Raw genomic sequence first — 17,589 nt, forward strand, 5'->3', positions numbered from 1 at the left:
GGGTCGGGCCGGGCGCGGCGTGGGGCGGATCGGGGCGGGGCGCGACGGCCCTCGCGCGGGCCCAGCTGCCTCGCCGCACCTGCTGGCCGGGACAAAGGCGCGCCAGGGCCCGGAAGCTCCCGCGCCCCTTTCCCGCTGATCGCGGGACAGCTTCAAAGCTGTCAACGTTTCCCTTAGTCCCGTATCAGTGACAGGTCAGGAAAGTCCTCCTTTTCTTCCGCAACATGGGGCCTCATTTGGTTCTTATTTCTTGACGGTTCGACAAACTCTCCTAAGAAATTTCGCTTGCCGTGTGATTTGTTCAAGCCGAGTATTTTTCAGTGGTACCTATATTCGGAATAGACCAGATATTTCAACTTTTCGACTGCAATACTACAAAGAATTGGGGTTTTAAAAACTATTCTTTGATTATAAAATATTTTTTATAAGTTTTCTTGAAGGGAAGCAGTTTTGTTATTATACGAAAGTAATTTTGATTTTAAGGGGAAGAAGGTTGCAAAAATATAGAAGAAATCTTGAGAAATAAATGACAAATAGTAGAGTGTAGAAATTTTTACAGTGATATAGTAGCATATGTTGAAGTAAAACATTTTAACCTGGACTTCTCAAAAATGATTTTAGTGGCCCCCCCTCCCCATTTAGTAGTACGCTTTTCTCCAAATGTAATTCGGAAGCAATTTGGACTTAATACAAATATTAAATAGAAGTATAGCTTTTACTTTGGTAATTGTTAACCATTTGATCATAGTTTGAATCTTAAGATCTAAAATAGAAGATTGGAAAGCATATTTTGAAGATGTATTTAGGGTTAAAACGGTAGCAAATGTGTGTGGGTCGATGGAAGGGCCTTGACCACTTTCTTGGAATTTAAGAGTATACAAAAATACCTCAAATAATAATTTTTACCAAAACCTGCAATGTAAGTAAATTGTAGTATATTTATGTATATGATAAATTGCTAACAAGCCATTAAACATGAGGAAGAATGTTGACTTGGAAGAATTTTTTCTTAGTTAAAACACAGGCTACAAAATAGTGTATATGATTTGTTCACATTTATTTAAGAAAAGTAGGTAACTAAGGTATAAATATGAAAAACTCTGAACTTAAATGATAAAGGGTGGTTTTCCTCTGGGAAATAGGATTGCTGTATCGGTGTTCTTCTGTTTCTATGTTTTGCCTTTGAGTTCTGTTTTCCAAGATTTTTATTTTAAGCAGTGTTACAGTACTGAATTATCCTCGGAAACACAGGAGAATACTAAAAATTTATATATTGTCAGAATATACGATTTGGGTATGAGTCAGTATTCTCCCAGTTACACATTATTACATGTTCTGTACTGCTTCCGGTAAATTATCATTGGTTATCAGACTTTTGGACTTGTGACTTACACCTGAACTACAAAATCTGTTTCTTTCCTTCTCCCCCAACCTGATCCTTCACACTGAGCCACATCACCAGGCCTTTTTTATTTTTTGAGACAGGGTCTTAAGATGCCCAGGCAAGGCTCATATTTGCAGTCCATCTGCCTCAGCCTCCCAGAGTGCTGGGAGAACAGGTAGGCACTACAGAGCTGGGCTGTTGTTTTCCTCTTTGTGATAAAAGAATTATTGAAGGGCTGCCTTTTTAAACTACACACATCGACATCAATGTTTATTTTAAAGGTCTCACTTCAGTGCATTTTCATTGTTTATTAAAATAGAGCAACCTATATCCAATATTGTTCTATAGGACAAGGCTACAAAAAAAATGACATTTTGTGCACAGGGAGCATGTAGTCCTAGAGTTGTGGTTTGAAGTTTCAAAGTGATTTCTTGTATATTGTCTCTTTTCACTGTCAAAACAGTCCAAAAGGATATGTGTACACTTTCTTGTTCTCAGTTTAGAAATGAAACAGATCTGAGGGGGTGTAACTCAAGTAGGATGAGAGAGGTTGAAGATATGGAGCTCCTAATCTTCTGATCTCAGCACATTCCCTTTGTTGCCAAACTTCCAAATTACATATTAAAATGTATTCTTGGGGTTGGGGATGTAGCTCAGTGGCACCGCGTCTGCCTCGCAAGCGCAAGGTCCTGAGTTTGATCCCTGGTACTGGAAAAAAAAAATGTACTCTTTGGATTCAAAATTTTTAATAATTATTCTTATTTTGCATGTTTTTCTAATCTTTCCAAAGTAAATTAATGCTTCCAGGAGTTTTGGATAGGGTGTCATCTAAACAACGTACTTATACTAGTGATTTACATGTTTTGTCATTTGATTTTCAGTGGATTATTTATAAAAATAATTTTGAACTGCCAAAATAGTGGAAGGCTTTTTTAAGAAACCTTGGTAGGGGCTGGGGATTTAGCTAGGTGGTTCTGGCGCCTGCCTCACAAGTGCAAGGTCCTGAGTTCGATCCCTGGTACCAAAAAAGAAACTTCGGTAAGCTTATATGTGATGTCTTCCCAGTACAAATAGGAAAGAGTGTTGTGTTTTTCTGAATTTTGGGAGAGGAGGGGAGGGATTTTCCAGACTCTGCACATATGAGCCATTCTTGGTTTGTTCCAGCCTTGCTAATGCGCGGTGTCACATGTGAGCCTCACACATGTGTTCACTCTCCTTTTCAGCTCTGTGATTGAACTCTGCTCTTATTGACTAGGAGGCATTTGGGCAGGCATGCTTCATTCCTGGAATTGACAGTCATTCCATGTGAGTAAAGGGGAACCTCAGTGTGACATCTTTAAGCATATGAAAGTATTTGGTTTTAAAATGGAATGAGCCTGGTTGATGGCACATGCCTGTAATCTCAGAACGCGGGAGGTTGAGTCAGGAGGATTTCCACAAGTTTGAGGCCAGCCTGGGCTACATAATAAGTTCAAGGCCACCCTGAACTACGTGGTGAGACACTATCACAAAAATAAACAAAATAGAGGAAATGTCAGGTACTGTTAGTTCCTGAGCCTCTGAAGCAGTTTGGTAGACATAAGTGAACTGATATACCTGTTTTCTGTAGTTTTCATTATCTTTCTGAGCAGTTTATTTGAATGTTTTCTATCTGTACTCATTTTTCTTCTTCTGACTCTTCTTTTCGATTTCCCTTTTCTCTGCCTTCTCTTTCAGTTTTGAATTTACTAACACTGAATCAGTCCTTCTAAAGTCCTGCCTTCTCTCACTGGCTTCAGTTGGCATTCAGACATAATGAGGAGACTGGCTTTTCGAGGCGCTGGTTGTGCTCTGGTAAAGCTGGTAAATTACTGATTATCTACACCCTTTCCCTTTTCTGTCTTTCCTTGCCTTCTCCCTTCCATCTCTCTTAAATTTTTATTATCCTCTCCATAAAAGGTCCCTCCTGTGTTCATCAAATTCACCTGTGTCCTTGTCTTAGCTCTTTTACAATGGATTGGTCCTTAATTCCTTTAACTTGAATTTTGGCCAATTTGTTAGCTGAACAAATAGTGACAAAACTTGGCTGTCCTTATTTTAAGCTTTTGGAAGTTTTTAGCCAACTTCAAACTGATATATTAACAGCATCCAAAGCCTAAGGGAACATCATGATGGTGAATTGTTTTAAACACCATGTATACTTTATTTGGGATGAAGACATATGAGATTCCTCTTGTTTCTTAGTTGCTTAACAGGATTTTTTGTGTAATTTGCTCCTGTTTTCAGTTTCCTGGAGATCCCCAATTTTTCTCCTAGCACTACTGGCAGCCAATGTTCTACTGTTCCTATTCATTTTTAGTTTCCTGAATATGAACATTGATGACTGAAACTGGAATCTGTTTTGTCTAGCTTTAGAAAAAGACTTCTGAAATTACAGTATACCATTCAGTACTGCTATTACATTGCATAAGCCTTGTGGACACCCCCCCCCCCCTTTACCAGGGATCAAACTCAGGACCTTGTGCTTGCTGGACAGGTGCAGCGGCTGCTGAGCTACATCCCCAGAGTATTGTAGACTTTTTGAGGGTATACCATTTCTCTGTAACTGTAGGAGATTCTTTCAGTCATTCTATTTTTTATGTTACAGTCAAATGCATGTATTTATAAAATTGTGCTAAGATTAGTTTCTTAGCAACCAGCCTAAAACTGCTGCAAAACAAAGCAAAAACAGGTATTTTTGTGTTTCTGAACACCCAAGCAGAACCTAAAAGCTTGCTTACGAGGTGAGGCATATCATTTAGTCCAGTGGTGGTGAATGCCGCAGCAGGCTGTATTATTGAACACTGAAAGGTCCACTATCACTGATCTAGTTAGACTTAAAGTTATGATTTCAAATTTTGCAGGTATAGGGACTGGGGATTTAGTTCAGTGGTGCCGCACCTGCCTGGCAAGCCTGCCTGAGTTCGATCCCCAGTACTGGAAAAAATCATTTTCAGGTATAGAGCATATCATATAACTGTAGAGGAGGTAGTCTGGATTAACAGAAGTTTCAAAGCCCCATTTTGCTATTCTGCCTATGTATGACAAGTTATAAGTTTTTTGTAGGGGTATATCCTGTGGATCTTGCTGTAATGAGTATGGAAACTTCATTTTCAAGGTGTTCATTTTAAGGATAAATCTAAAATGCTAAAGAGATAACTTTCCAGTACCCCCCCCCCCTTATTTGCCTTATGCACTGTTTCCTGGTCTTTTCCACATCATGGCCCACTTGGAAAATGATCATAATTGCAAAGCACACAGGAAAACAGATGAGGCTGCTGACACCAACAGTTACTATTTTGTTAACCCTTGTTTTGTTTTGTGTTTTGTGGTACTCAGGTCCTTGTGTTTTTGAGTCAGGCGGCGGAACCACTGAGCTAAATCCCTGGCCCAATAGTTACTATTTTGGAGCCTCTGTCTCTGAGGGCTGCCTGGTTGCCACAGGGGCTTAGGGATCAATACTTCAGGGGCTTAGGGATCAGAACCTCCAGGGCACTACTGTATCACTACACGTGGTTTGGAAAATGCCAGTCCAGGATAAATATGGGGGCCAAAGTGGTTGAATCATCAAAATTGAAAGTACAACAAACCTACAGCCCGTTATCCTCCTTTGCAACAGACAAAATATCCTCTTGAGTCAAGGAGACAGTTTGGTGGCAGGTGACCAATTGAAGGCTTGGTGGCAGAGTTAGAATTTAAATATAACAATGAGGCTAATTATTTCTTATAGAAGAAGTTGGATTCCATGGGTTCCAAGAGAAGAAGAGCTACCTCTCCATCTAGCAGTGTCAGCGGGGACTTTGATGACGGACACCATTCTGTGCCCACACCAGGCCCAAGCAGGAAAAGGAGGAGACTGTCCAATCTTCCAACAGTTGATCCTGTGAGTGGTACAGTTTCTGACTGCTTTCCCCGTGATTTCCCTACCCTTTTATGGTGAAGTGTTCGAGATACAAGGTTTCTTCATTTCTTTTTCCAATTAACTTTTTTCTTAGGAAAAATATCTATTTAGTCAAAAGTCTTATAGTATGGGACAGGATGTAACTCAGTGGCACTGTGCCTTCCTGGCAAATGAAAGGTCCTGAGTTCAATCCCTGGTACTGCAAAAAAAAAAAATTTCGTGGCATGTGTTCACTTAACAGATAATTGTGTGCCTGTCATGTGATAAGCATATTCTGGTGATTGGGATATAGATATGTGTGAGGCAAGCCCATTTTTCACATGGAACTTAGATTCCAAGGTGGGGGAAACAGTGTAAAAAGTGAACAAATAATAATATCATCAGCTAGTGATAATAAGAAAAGTTTGGGTGATTTAACTGTTTTGTCCTGAATCTTCTGGGATAATCTGTGTAAAAATACAACCAATCATGCAGAGGGTCTGGATTAGGGATGGTTTGGTATATTGTGATTATAGAAAAATGGTTAAGAAGGAGGAAACTGTTGAGTTCCCACCAGCCAGAGTATGTAAGGCCTTGTAGGCAGTGTTAGGAATTTAGATTTTATTTTCTGTGTAATGCAAACCACTTTATTGGGTGATTTTAAGCAAGAGAATGATATGAACAGATTTAATTTTTTTAACAGATTTAATTTAAAAGAAAAAATAACCAGTAGCATATATCTGATGAAAGATACCAGAAACTTAACCAATTAGATTATTTTGAAGGAGACATACAGCATTATTTCAGACTTGAATTCTCATCTGCTAATTTGGGGATTCGTCCCTTTTCTTCTCTATTTGCCTTTTGTAGTTCAAAAAGATTTATTTTAATTTTAGAGTAGTCTGTAATTCTTTTTTTTTTTTTTGGTACCAGGGATCAAACTCTGGACCTTGCGCTTGCAAGGCAGGTGTCAGAACCACTGAGCTAAATCCCCAACCCTAGTCTATAGTTCTTATGCCTAGACTGGCTTTCTGTTTACTTTTTTTGGTGACTTTTCTTCTCTTATGTGTAGATTGCTGTATGCCATGAACTCTACAACACCATCCGAGACTATAAGGATGAACAAGGCAGACTTCTTTGTGAACTCTTCATTAGGGCACCAAAGCGAAGGTGAGTTAGAAATACATCAGTACAGTTGGAGGATTTGGTCCAAGATCCCTGTTTAAAGTAATTCATAATTTAGTTTTTCTTTGGAAGGAATGCCTTAAATGATACTGGGGTCCAACTTTAATCTTAGTTGTGAAGATAACAGTAAAGCTTTTTAAAAAAAAAATTTAATATTTCTAAAAAACATGATAATAAAACATGAGATTTATAGTCGTAACCCTTTTTAAGTATACAGTTCAGTAAGTGTTATGTATATTAACATTGTCATGCAACAGCCTCCAGAACTTTTCCATGTTACAAAACTGAAACTCTGTTCAACATTAAACAATTACCCATTTTCCCCTCCTTCTATCCCCTGGCAAGTACAATTCTGTTTTCTATGAATTTCACTATTTTTGATACCTCAAATATATAGAATTATACAGTACTTGTCTTTTTTTTTGGTACTGGGGATCAAACTCAGGTCCTTGCGCTTGCGAGGCAGGCGACGGAACCACTGGGCTAAATCCCCGGCCCCAGTATTTGTCTTTTTATGACTGGCTGTCTTAGTTACTTTCTTATCACTGAGATATACCACCCGACACCCACAACTTGAAGGAGGAAAGATTTTTTTGGGGGGAGGCCTCAGTTTGTACAGATTTGAGTCCATTGTTGGCTAGGTCCCAGGCAGAGGGGCATGGCAGAAGAGTAGGAGCTCCTGGCATGGTAGCAGGAAGCAGAGAGAGATCAAGGGAGGAGGAAAGGAGATAGACCCTTCAGGCCATGCGCCTAGTGACCCACCTCCTCCAACCACACTTAACCTCCCAAATCATATTTAGCTATAAATTCATCAGTGTACTTAGTTGGCTGATAAGTATCACATCCCCATGATCCAGTACCTCCCAAAAGTTCTACCTATGCACACATGAGGCCTTAGGGAGACCTCTAGATATAAACCATAACACTGACTCATTTTACTTAGCATATTGCCCTCAAGATTATTCACCCATATTGTAGCATATGACAGGATTTCCTTCCATTGTATGTGTATATCCCATTTTGTTTATCCACTCATCTATCAGTAAGTAGACTCTAGTATTGCTTCCACCTTGTGGCTTTTGTAAATAATGCTAAAGTGAATGTAGGTGTGCAAATACATCTTTAAGATCCTGTTTTCACCTCTTTTAAATAAATACCCAGAAATGGGATTGCTGAATCATTTGTTAATTCTCCTAGTTTTTTGAGCATGTCCCATACTGTGATAAATAGCAGTGATACCATTTAACATTTCCACCAACAGTGCAACAAGAGTTCTAATTTCTTCAAGTCCTTGCCAGTAATGAATGGTCTAACAGTGTATTTCTCAGAATCTATCCCTGTTGCCAAGGTGTGGTGGTGCATACCTATAATCCCAGCATTTGGGAGTCTGAGGCAGGAAGATCACCGTGAGTTCAAGGCCAGGCTGGGCTACATAGTGAGTTCAAGGCCAGCCTGAACTACAGTTACATAGATGCTATCTCAAAAGAAAAAAAAGAATCTATCCCTGCTGTCCCTCTGTCCCCCCTCCTTTTTTCTGTCCTTGTTTTCTATAGTAGCCCTTCTAATGGGTAGGAGGTACCATTGTGTTTTGATTAGCATCTCAGTAATTAATGATTTTGAGCACTTTTTTCATGGCCATTTGTACATCATTTTGGGGGAAATATGCAAGTCCCTTGCCCATTTTTGAAGTTTTGGGATTTTTGTTTTGTTTTGTTTTTTGTTTTAGGAATTTTCTATATAGTTTGGATTTGATCTCTTTATCAGATATATGATTGGGAAATACTTTCCTACATATGTATGTTGCCTGTTCACTCTGTTAATATGGCCTTTTGAAGGTTTTCATGAAGCCTAGTTTGCCTTTGGTGTCATATTTAAGAAATTAGTGCCAAATCTAGTGTCATGAAAGTTTTGCTGTATATCTTACAATTTTAGCTCTTATTTTAAAACTTTAGTCCATTTTGAGCCCATTTTGAATTAATCTTTTTTTTTTCTTCTGATATTTGGGATTGAACCCAGTTCCTTCACACTGAGCTACATCCCAGCCCTTTTTATTTTTTATTTTGATATGGGTCTTGCTAAATTGCACAGACTGGGGTTGAATTTGTGTTCCACCTGCCTCATCTTTCCAGCATGCCAAGATTACAGGTGTGCTCACAGTGCCAGCTTGAGTTACCTTTTATATTTGGTGTAAAGTAAGTGTCCAGCTTTCTTCTTTACATGTGGGTATTCGGCTTTCCCAGACCATGTGTTAAAAAGACTGTCCTTTCTTCATTGAAAGGTCTTGGTACCCTTGTCAAAAATCATTTGAAGCTAGCTGTGATGATACATGCCTGTAATCTCTGGGAGGCTGAGGCAGGAGGATCACAAGTTCCAGACCAGCTTGGGCAATTTAGCAACTTAGCGAAACCCTTCTCAAAAGTAAGAAAAACAACTCATTTGACCATATACCCAAGGGTTTATGGTTTGTTTTTTTTTTTGGTACCAGGGATCAAACTCGTGACCTTGCACTTGCACAGCAGGCGCCAGAACCACTGAGCTAAATCCCCGGCCCCCCCAAGGGTTTATGTTTGAAATCTCTTCTATTCCATTAATTTATATGTGTGTTACACACTATTTTATTGTAACTTTGTACAGTGATGTACCTGATAACATTTCAATAACTGATAGATGGCATATGCAGTAGTGTTCCCATAAAAGTATATTACTTAGTGACATTATAACCATCTTGGTTTGTGTAAGTTGATTTTATGATGTTCTCATAGCAAAATTAACTCATAATGTATTTCTCAGAAATTATCCCCAATACTAAGTAGTAAGTTTTGAATCTAGGAAGTATGAGTTCTCTAGCTTTGTTATTCTCTTTCAAGACTGCTGTGTTTTTTGTTTTGAGACAGGGTCTTGCTGAGTAGCCTGAGCTGGTCTCAAAATCGCTGTGTAGCCCAGAATAGTCTCTTAATTCACTGTGTAACCCAAGCTGACCTCAAACTTGGAAACCTCATGCCTTAGTCTCCCAAGCACTGAGATGTAGGCCTGTACCACTGTGCCTGACCCATGTCTGTTTTGATGCCTTTTGAAATTCTGCATGAATTTCAGGATGCATTTTTCTGTTTTTGCAAAAATGCTGTTGGAATTTTGATAGGGATTATATTGAATCTATATAAAGTTTTAGGTTGCATTTTATTTATTTATTTATTTATTTATTTATTTATTTATTTATTTATTTATTTTCTGGTACCATGGATTGAACTCAGGACCTTGTGCTTGTGAGGCAGGCACAAGCGCCACTGAGCTAAATCCCTGGCTAGGTTGCATTTTTAAAATGCCAAGTCTTCAGTCCACGAACATTTGATATCATTCCTTTTCTTCTATTGTCTTTTAATTTCTTTCAGCAATGTTGTGTAGTTCTCAGTACACAATGCTTTCACTTTTTTTCTACAAATTTTTTCTTTTTTATTATAAAAGAATTGCTTTCTTAATATCTTTTTAAATTGTTCATTTTTAACATAGAAATGCAACAGATTTTTGTATATATTGATTTTGGATCCTGTAATTTTGCTGAATTCACTTACTTCAAGTATTTTTTTGGAGAGGATATTTGAAGCATGTGTAAATCTTTAGGATTTTCTACAGAAAAAAATCAAATCATCTCCAAACAGATTGTTTTATTTCTTCCTTTCCAATTGGATGCCTCCTTTCTGTTTCTTGCCTCATTGCTCTAGTTAAAACGTCCAGTGCTGTGTTGAATAGAAGTGGTGGGAGTGGGCATGATTCTCTTAGCCCTGATTTTGGAGGAATGGACTATATTTGTTATGGGCTTTTTCTATGTGACTTTTATTATGTCATGATAGTTTCTTTTATTCCCAATTTACTATTTATCATGAAAGCTTGTTTAGTTTAGTCAAATGTTTTTTGGCATTAGTTAAGTTGATCATGTGATTGTGGTTATTTTCCTTCATTCTGTTAATTTGGTGTATCACATTAATCAGTCTGGCAGGTTTTTTTTGGTACCGGAGATCGAACTCTGGTCCTTGCACCTGCAAGGCAGGCAGCAGAACCTCAGCTAAATCCCCGGCCCCTAGTCTGGCAGTTATTTTGTTTTGTTTTGTTTTTGTTGTACAGAGTACTGAGTCCTGGGCCTTGGTATCGAGCCCAGGGCCTTCACATTGAGCTGTGTCCCCGACTCCCACTGCCTTTCCTTTTACTTTTTAATTTTGAGATAGGATCTCACTGTGTTGCCCTGGCTGGGCTCAGAACTTGCAGTCCTCCTGCCTCAGCTATACCTGGCCCAATTTGTGTATACTGAACCATCTTTAACATCCCAAGAATAAATTTTACTTGGTCATGATGTGTAATCCTGTTAATGTTCTAGTCATTGCAATTTGGTCATATATTTGGGGACTTTTGTATCAGTGCTCATAAGGGATATTGATCTGTAGTTTTCTTGTTGTTGTCTTTGTCTGGTGTCAGGGCAAAGTTTGCTCCGTAGAATGAGTTAGGAAGTGATCCTTTCCTTTGATTTTTTTTTTGTTGTTGTTGTTGATGTTGTTTTTGTTTTGGTACCAGGGATTGAACTCGGGACCTCACGCTGGGGAGGTGAACCACTGAGCTAAATCCCCCCCCCCCTTTTCATTTTTTGATAAGTTTGAAAGGATTAATGTTCTTTTAAGTGTTTGATAGAATTGACCCATGAAAATATCAAGTCCAAGGTTTTTCTTATTTGTTTATTTTCCCAGTACTAGGGATCAATATTTATTTAGGGTTTTTGATGCAAGGTCTCACTGTATAGTTTGGGCTGGCCTTGATCTCACTGTGTAATCCAGGCTGGCCTCAAACTCACAGCTATCCTCCTGCCGAAGCCTCCTGTATGCTGGGATTACAGGCATGTGCCACCATGCCTGGCTCCAAGGTTTTTCTTACTAACTCAGTTTTTGTATTGTATGTCTCTTCGGGCTATTTCTTCTTTTTCAGTCTTGGTAGGTTGTATATTTCTAGGAAATTATCCTTTTCTTTTATCCTATCCTTTTATTTCTGTCATCCGGTTTTTCATAATACCCTGTCATGATCCTTTTTCCTCTAGTGCCTTTGGTTATTATGCCCCTTCTTCCATTTATGATTTTCATTATTTGAGCTTTCTATTTTCCTTAATCTAGCTAAGACTATTAATTTTGTTGTCTCCCAAAAAAAACTCTTAGTTTTATTATTTTCTGTTGATTCTTTTTTTTTCAAGTACAATTTTTTAATAAAGGTAATTACAAAAGATGGAAAAATCAGCTCAGAAAGGCCAATTACTTTAATAGATCAGTTTTTGACATAATAACTCACATCAGTTTTAAAAACTATCACATAAAGCATGGTGGAGAAAAGAAATTTTGCTTCATAATTAGAAAAACTCACAATAAAATTTGGCAAGAAAAACAAAACAAAACAAAAAAGCCATTTTGAAAATAAATACAATCCACACCAAAGTAGTATAAAATGAAACTCAAAGTCTTCAAAAAGAAAAGTTTGGCTCCTAGGGCAGAGAAGCTGAGCCGGTCCCAGTACCCGGAAGGAAGCTCCCCGCCTCCATCCCAGGCTCCTAGGACAGAGAAGCTCAGCTGGTCTCAACACCTGGAAGGAAGCTCTCTGCCTCCATCCCAGGCTCTGAGGGCAGAGAAGGTGAGCTGGTCCCAGCACCCGGAAGGAAGCTCCCTGCTTCCATCCCAGGCTCCTAGGGCAGAGAAGCTGAGCTGGTCCCAGCACCTGGAAGGAAGCTCCCCCGATGCCATCCAAGGCTTCTAGGGCAGAGAAGGTGAGCCGGTCCAAGCCCCCAGAAGGAAGCTCCCTGCTTCCATCCCAGGCTCCTAGGGCAGAGAAGGTGAACCGGTCCCAGCACCTGGAAGGAAGCTCCCCTGCCACCATCCCAAGCTCCTAGGGCAGAGAAGCTCAGCCGGTCCCAGAACCTGGAAGGAAGCTCCCCTGCTGCCATCCCAAGCTCCTAGGGCAGAGAAGGTGAGCCACGTGGTCGCCAGAAGCACACACACCACACACACACACACACACACACACCCCGTGGAAATGAGAAGACACATAAACAAGCCTCAAAAACAGACTTCCAGATCACCTACAGCAACCCCAAAGGGAAACGAGATGGAACACTGATACTCAACCACCTGGACTCTCTGAACTGGCAACAAAAGAGGATCTGGGAAAAATGAAATCAGAAATAATTACTCAGATAACAGCAAAGATTTTGCTCATGGTGCAAGACATGATTAATAAATCTAGAGAGGACACAGATAAAAAAATAGATGATCTGTGGAACATGATGGAATCCCAACATAGGAAACAAATGGAATCCATAAAACAGATACAAACAGATTTCCAAGAGATTAAAAACTACATCGAAAGACTGGGCAGCAGAATGAACCAATGTGAGGATAGAATTTCACATATAGAAGATAAGATTGCAATTAGTGACCAGGAAAAGAAAAATTGCTTTAAAATTGTAAGGGAACACAAGAAATCAATCCAGCAGCTGCTAGACAATGCAAAGAAGAATAACATAAGACTGATTGGAGTCAATGAAGAAAGAGGAGAGAGTACAGATGACATAAGAAAACTGTTCACAGAAGTGATGGCAGAAAACTTCCCAAGGAGGGGAAAAGAACTTGACATACAGATAAATGAGGCATATAGGACTCCAAATAGCTTTGATCAAAAAAAAAATCACATAGGCATATAATAGTTAGGATTCCAGAAATCCAACAGAAGAACAAAATTCTACAAGCAGTGAGAGAAAAGAAACAAATCACATACAAAGGAAAGCCCATCAGAATCACAGCAGACTTCTCAATCCAAACCCTCAAGGCAAGAAGAGCTTGGAGTGATATATTTCAAGCCCTAAAGGAAAACAGCCTCCAACCCAGATTGATGTACCCTGAAGAACTATCTTTCAAAATTGATGGAGAAATAAGATTACTTTCATGATAAAGACCACCTCTCGAACTTCATGAATACCAAACCAGCACTCCAGAAAATTTTAGACAATACCCTAGGAAAAGACAATGAGGATCACAACCCCAGGAAACCCAGCAGAATGAATCCATTGGGCGTGACAAATTAAACACAAAGGGGGAGAATCCAGCAAAAAGAAAAAGTCATGACAAGGCTTTTAAAACTTTTAACTTCATCTCTCTAATGAGTGTATAATTCAATCTTGTTATTGTACTGATTAGTATTTTTCTGATTCTAGAGTTGCACACCATTCCTTGTGATATACTGGCTATTTATCATCTTATGTCTACATTTTAATTGGGTTGTCTATTAATGAGCTCTAAAAATTCTTTATATATTCTGGTCATAGGTTATATGCATTGTCAATATGGTCTGTTTAAGGACTACTTTTCATTTTAATGATGTCATTTAAAGTTCTAAATTTTGATGGAATCTCATTTATCAATTTTTTTCTTTTATACATCATGGCTTTTGTATCCTAGGTAGTTCTTGCCTACCCTGAATTCATAAACATTTTCCCTTATAATTTCTTCTTAAAGTTTTATACTTTTAGGCTTTCTTATTTAGGTTCATAGATCCCTTCAAGTTATTTTCATGTATGGAAAAAAAGGGTTGACGTTAATTTTTTATATACGGATACCAGGTGTTCTAGTGCCGTTTGCTGCAAACACTCTCTCTACCTCGGCTCTTGAATTGAGTTTATATTCTATAAAATGCTAATGTTAAATAATCTTTCAAAACTCAGTGGACCATATATGTGTGGTTCTATTTCTAGATTCTCTGTTTTATTCCAATGATGTATATGTCTTTCCTTACACCAACACTGCCTTGATTACTGTAGCTTTAGAAAAAGTCTTAAAATTAGGTACTAAACGTCTTCCAACACTGTTTTTGTTTTTGTTTTTAACTTTTCTAGGTCCTTTGTACTCCTACATAACTTTTAAATTTCAATATCCAATTCTTCATTTATAGCAAGTATACACAGACCTGAATTTTTATACATACCTTGTGTTTTCTAATCCTGCTAAATTCAAGTACAAGTTCTAGGGGCTCCTAGAGATTTCTTAGTATTTTCTCTGTAGATGATCATTTCATCTACATATAAAGATTTTGCTTCTGCCGTGCCAATCCTATCCTAATTGTGTCATTTTATTGCCAGACTATTTTGGTGCGGCCTAGGTTTCAAAGTTTAATGGACAGATGAAGAGTAGGCATATCTGCCCTTGTTCCCCACCTTAAGGAGAAAGCATTGTGTCTTCTCCATTCATATAAGGTGTTCTCGCTAGAAGTATGGAGTACATGTCTTTAATCTGTTGAGAAGGTTCTGTTCTACTTCTAGTCTCCTGATAGTTTTTACCATGAACAGCTGTAGAATTTAGTCCAACACTTTTTCTTCAACTAGTGACAGGATCATATGGCTTTTTCCTTTCCTCTGTTAAAATGATGACTTTTGGGGGTGGATCTTCCAGTGCTGAACCAACACTGCCATCCCTATAACAAAACCACTTTCTCCATCCTGCCAGATCTGACTTCTAATAGTTTGTTTTGTTAAACAAATTTCTATCTATGTTCATACTTTTTTCTTCTGTTATCTTTATCCAGTTTTAGGATTAGCACAATGTTGAGTTCCTAAAATGAGGGGAGAAGTGTTCCTTCTTTTTTCTGCTTTAATTGTTTGATATAATTTATCAGTTAAAATGTGTATGAGCCTGCTGTTGTCATATAGGTAGGTTTTCAAGCTAGGGATATACTTTCTTTAATAGGTGCTATTCAAATTTTATCTTTCCTCCACCATTAGTTTCATTAATTTGTCTACAAGGTACTTCTTAGATGTTGTCAAATTTATTTCAAAAAAGATTTTTGTAATATGCTTTCTATATCCTTTTAAATTCTGTAAAATCTGTGGTAATGTCTCCTAGATCTTAATATTGCAGTTTTAAAAATGTATAACTGATATTGTGTAACAGGAAGAAAAGGTCTAAAGGTGCAGGGGAAGTGGGAGGGGTAGGGGAAGGGAAAAAAGGGAAAGGAAAAAATATGAGAAGAGGAAAAAAATGGAAACAAAGTCTTTGCAAATAGGGAAGGGTGGAGTGGGTGAAGGAAGGGCAGGGGAAGGGGAAAAAAAATAAGAACCAAGAGACTCATGTAAAGGTACAAGATCCCAATGATGAATGTAACTGTATTTTATACCTAAAATGTACCAATAAAGTTAATGGGGAAAAAAAAAAAAAGAAAAGTTTTCATCCCAGTGTTTCCTCGATTATTAATGATTTTCTAAAATTGGGAAGACTCTCCAATTCAAGGGTTGCTGAGTTGTTCTGATTTGGCTCCTTTGGTATCTAGCTTTCTTTGCTCCTTTTTTTGATACTGGGGATCGAACTCGGGTCCTCGTGCTTGCAAGGCAGGTGGCAGAATCACTGAGCTAAATCCCCGGCCCCTTTGCTCCTTTTTTATGATCAGCCACATTTCTACGACCTCCTTCCCCTTCATCCCCAGAATCTGAGACTTCTTCATCACAAGCTATCCGCTTGTCTGATGCTCAAATAGAAATCCTCTTTTTGGGATCTCTCCATCTTTATCACCACTGTGTTCATGAACAGCATCTTCCAGTATAGCTTGCATCTGGACACCAGGTGGATGAGGTAACATGTGCAAATTTTCAAATAAACGCTGCTTTATCTTTTCCATATATTCTGGAGTGTTCTGATTTGTCATGTTTGATAGACTCATATGCAGTTTGAAGTCGAGTCCAAAATATTCAAAATAATCATTGTATAGCAACTCGTTAGGCATCTCACAATCGAGAGCCACTGCAGTCTCATACGTCCAACAGCAAGCAGCATTGGGGATGGTATAGCCACTGCCCCCAGGTATCAGTAATGGCAAGTTAAAAGTTTTTACAACCTCTACACACTTAACATGACCTTTGACTGTGAGATTGAAGCAACCAAGCCTATCACCAGATAAAGAGTCTGCGCCACACTGCAAAACCCCCGCACTGGGCTGATACATCTCCATCACCTTTGAGATAATAAGTTTAAATATCTGCCCATAAGACTCATCTATACTCTCTCTCCTTGGAAAATTGACAGCGTGGTATTTGCCTTTCCTAGCACCAATGTCCCTTGTCTCCTGTGCCAGTAAACTACTCCCCATATTTATGGAATGAAACAGTCATTATGTAATCTGTTGTATAAAAAGCTTCTTCCACAGCATCACCATGATGGATGTCTATATCAGTATACAAGGCTGTCTGATGATACTTTTGTAATTCAAGGATGACAAGCAGAATCCTGACGCTTCAATTTTTTTGCATGATACAATCCACCAGCCCAGTTGACAGCCATATCAGTCTGCTGCCGGTTTATCTTCAAAGCCCCAGCAACTGAGCCGCCAGTGATCTGACAAAATTCAGAGTCCATTGAACACTGGACAGTCTTCCCCAACAGTAAATTTCTGCATCTGCTTACTGGACTCAGACATGTTATCTGGTCGTATGGACTGTAGAAATTTGATATATTCATCACTATGGTACTTCGTCTTTTCTTCAGCAGTGGCTTCGTGAGGCCTGTATATTTCCATTTTTCTATATAAACCATAATTTAACAGCAAGTTATGAGTCATGCGAATTCTATGAGGCTTCATGGGATGACCTTGTCCATAGTAATAATTTCCAATATTACCGTCATAGTAGTAGCGTAGTAGCGGACTTTCTTCTTGCCGCCTCCCTGACTGTACGCCATGGGCCCGGCCGCCGCCTCCTGGCTCTTCTTCCCGCCGCCGCCGGCTCATCGCGAAGAGAGAGAGGGCTGCGGCCGGTAGGGTGGCACACCGCCGGGGAGGTGGACAGGCCGAGCGCCGAGGGCGGGGCGTGGGGCCTCCCTGCCGGGCCAAGAGCGCGAACCGGGCGCCACCTCGCCTGTTCTTGGTTCTCTTTCGTTGTTTCTGTTCTGTTTCCTATTTCTGTCCTTCTATAATTGGGCATAGTTTGTTTCTCCTCTAGTTCCTTGAGAGAGAAAATATTTTGTAAAAGTTACTGTAATAGCCTTTAAGATACCAGTGAATTTGTCTCAGTAATAGTTAACAAGAGATGAGCTTTTGAAAAATATGCAGAGACATCTTGCAC

The 17,589-nt window shown here is 39.1% G+C and overlaps 1 protein-coding gene and 1 pseudogene across 39 annotated transcripts in view; one reads left to right on the forward strand and one right to left on the reverse strand.

Moving 5' to 3' along the window:
• Window positions 1–17,589, forward strand: part of Pbrm1 (polybromo 1) — a 135,953-nt gene that overhangs the window by 251 nt on the left and 118,113 nt on the right. For 9 of the 39 annotated variants that reach the window (XM_087182408.1, XM_087182430.1, XM_087182438.1 and 6 more), the window contains exons 1-5: window positions 49–194; window positions 2,608–2,689; window positions 3,101–3,226; window positions 5,133–5,285; window positions 6,355–6,452. In XM_087182408.1, coding sequence (XP_087038534.1) covers window positions 3,179–3,226; window positions 5,133–5,285; window positions 6,355–6,452 — 299 coding nt within the window. In that variant the 5' untranslated portion in view covers window positions 49–194; window positions 2,608–2,689; window positions 3,101–3,178. Of the gene's footprint in view, window positions 1–25; window positions 195–2,607; window positions 2,690–3,100; window positions 3,227–5,132; window positions 5,286–6,354; window positions 6,453–17,589 lie in introns of those variants that run through there. The other 30 variants (XM_087182412.1, XM_087182431.1, XM_087182440.1 and 27 more) reach the window with 16 other exon arrangements.
• LOC101697961 (histone deacetylase 2 pseudogene) lies at window positions 15,472–17,206 on the reverse strand (annotated as a pseudogene).

This window comes from Heterocephalus glaber, unplaced genomic scaffold (genome assembly GCF_053883595.1).
Source record: "Heterocephalus glaber isolate CG9 unplaced genomic scaffold, H.glaber_assembly_v1.0 deba00001472, whole genome shotgun sequence".
NCBI lineage: Eukaryota > Metazoa > Chordata > Mammalia > Rodentia > Bathyergidae > Heterocephalus > Heterocephalus glaber.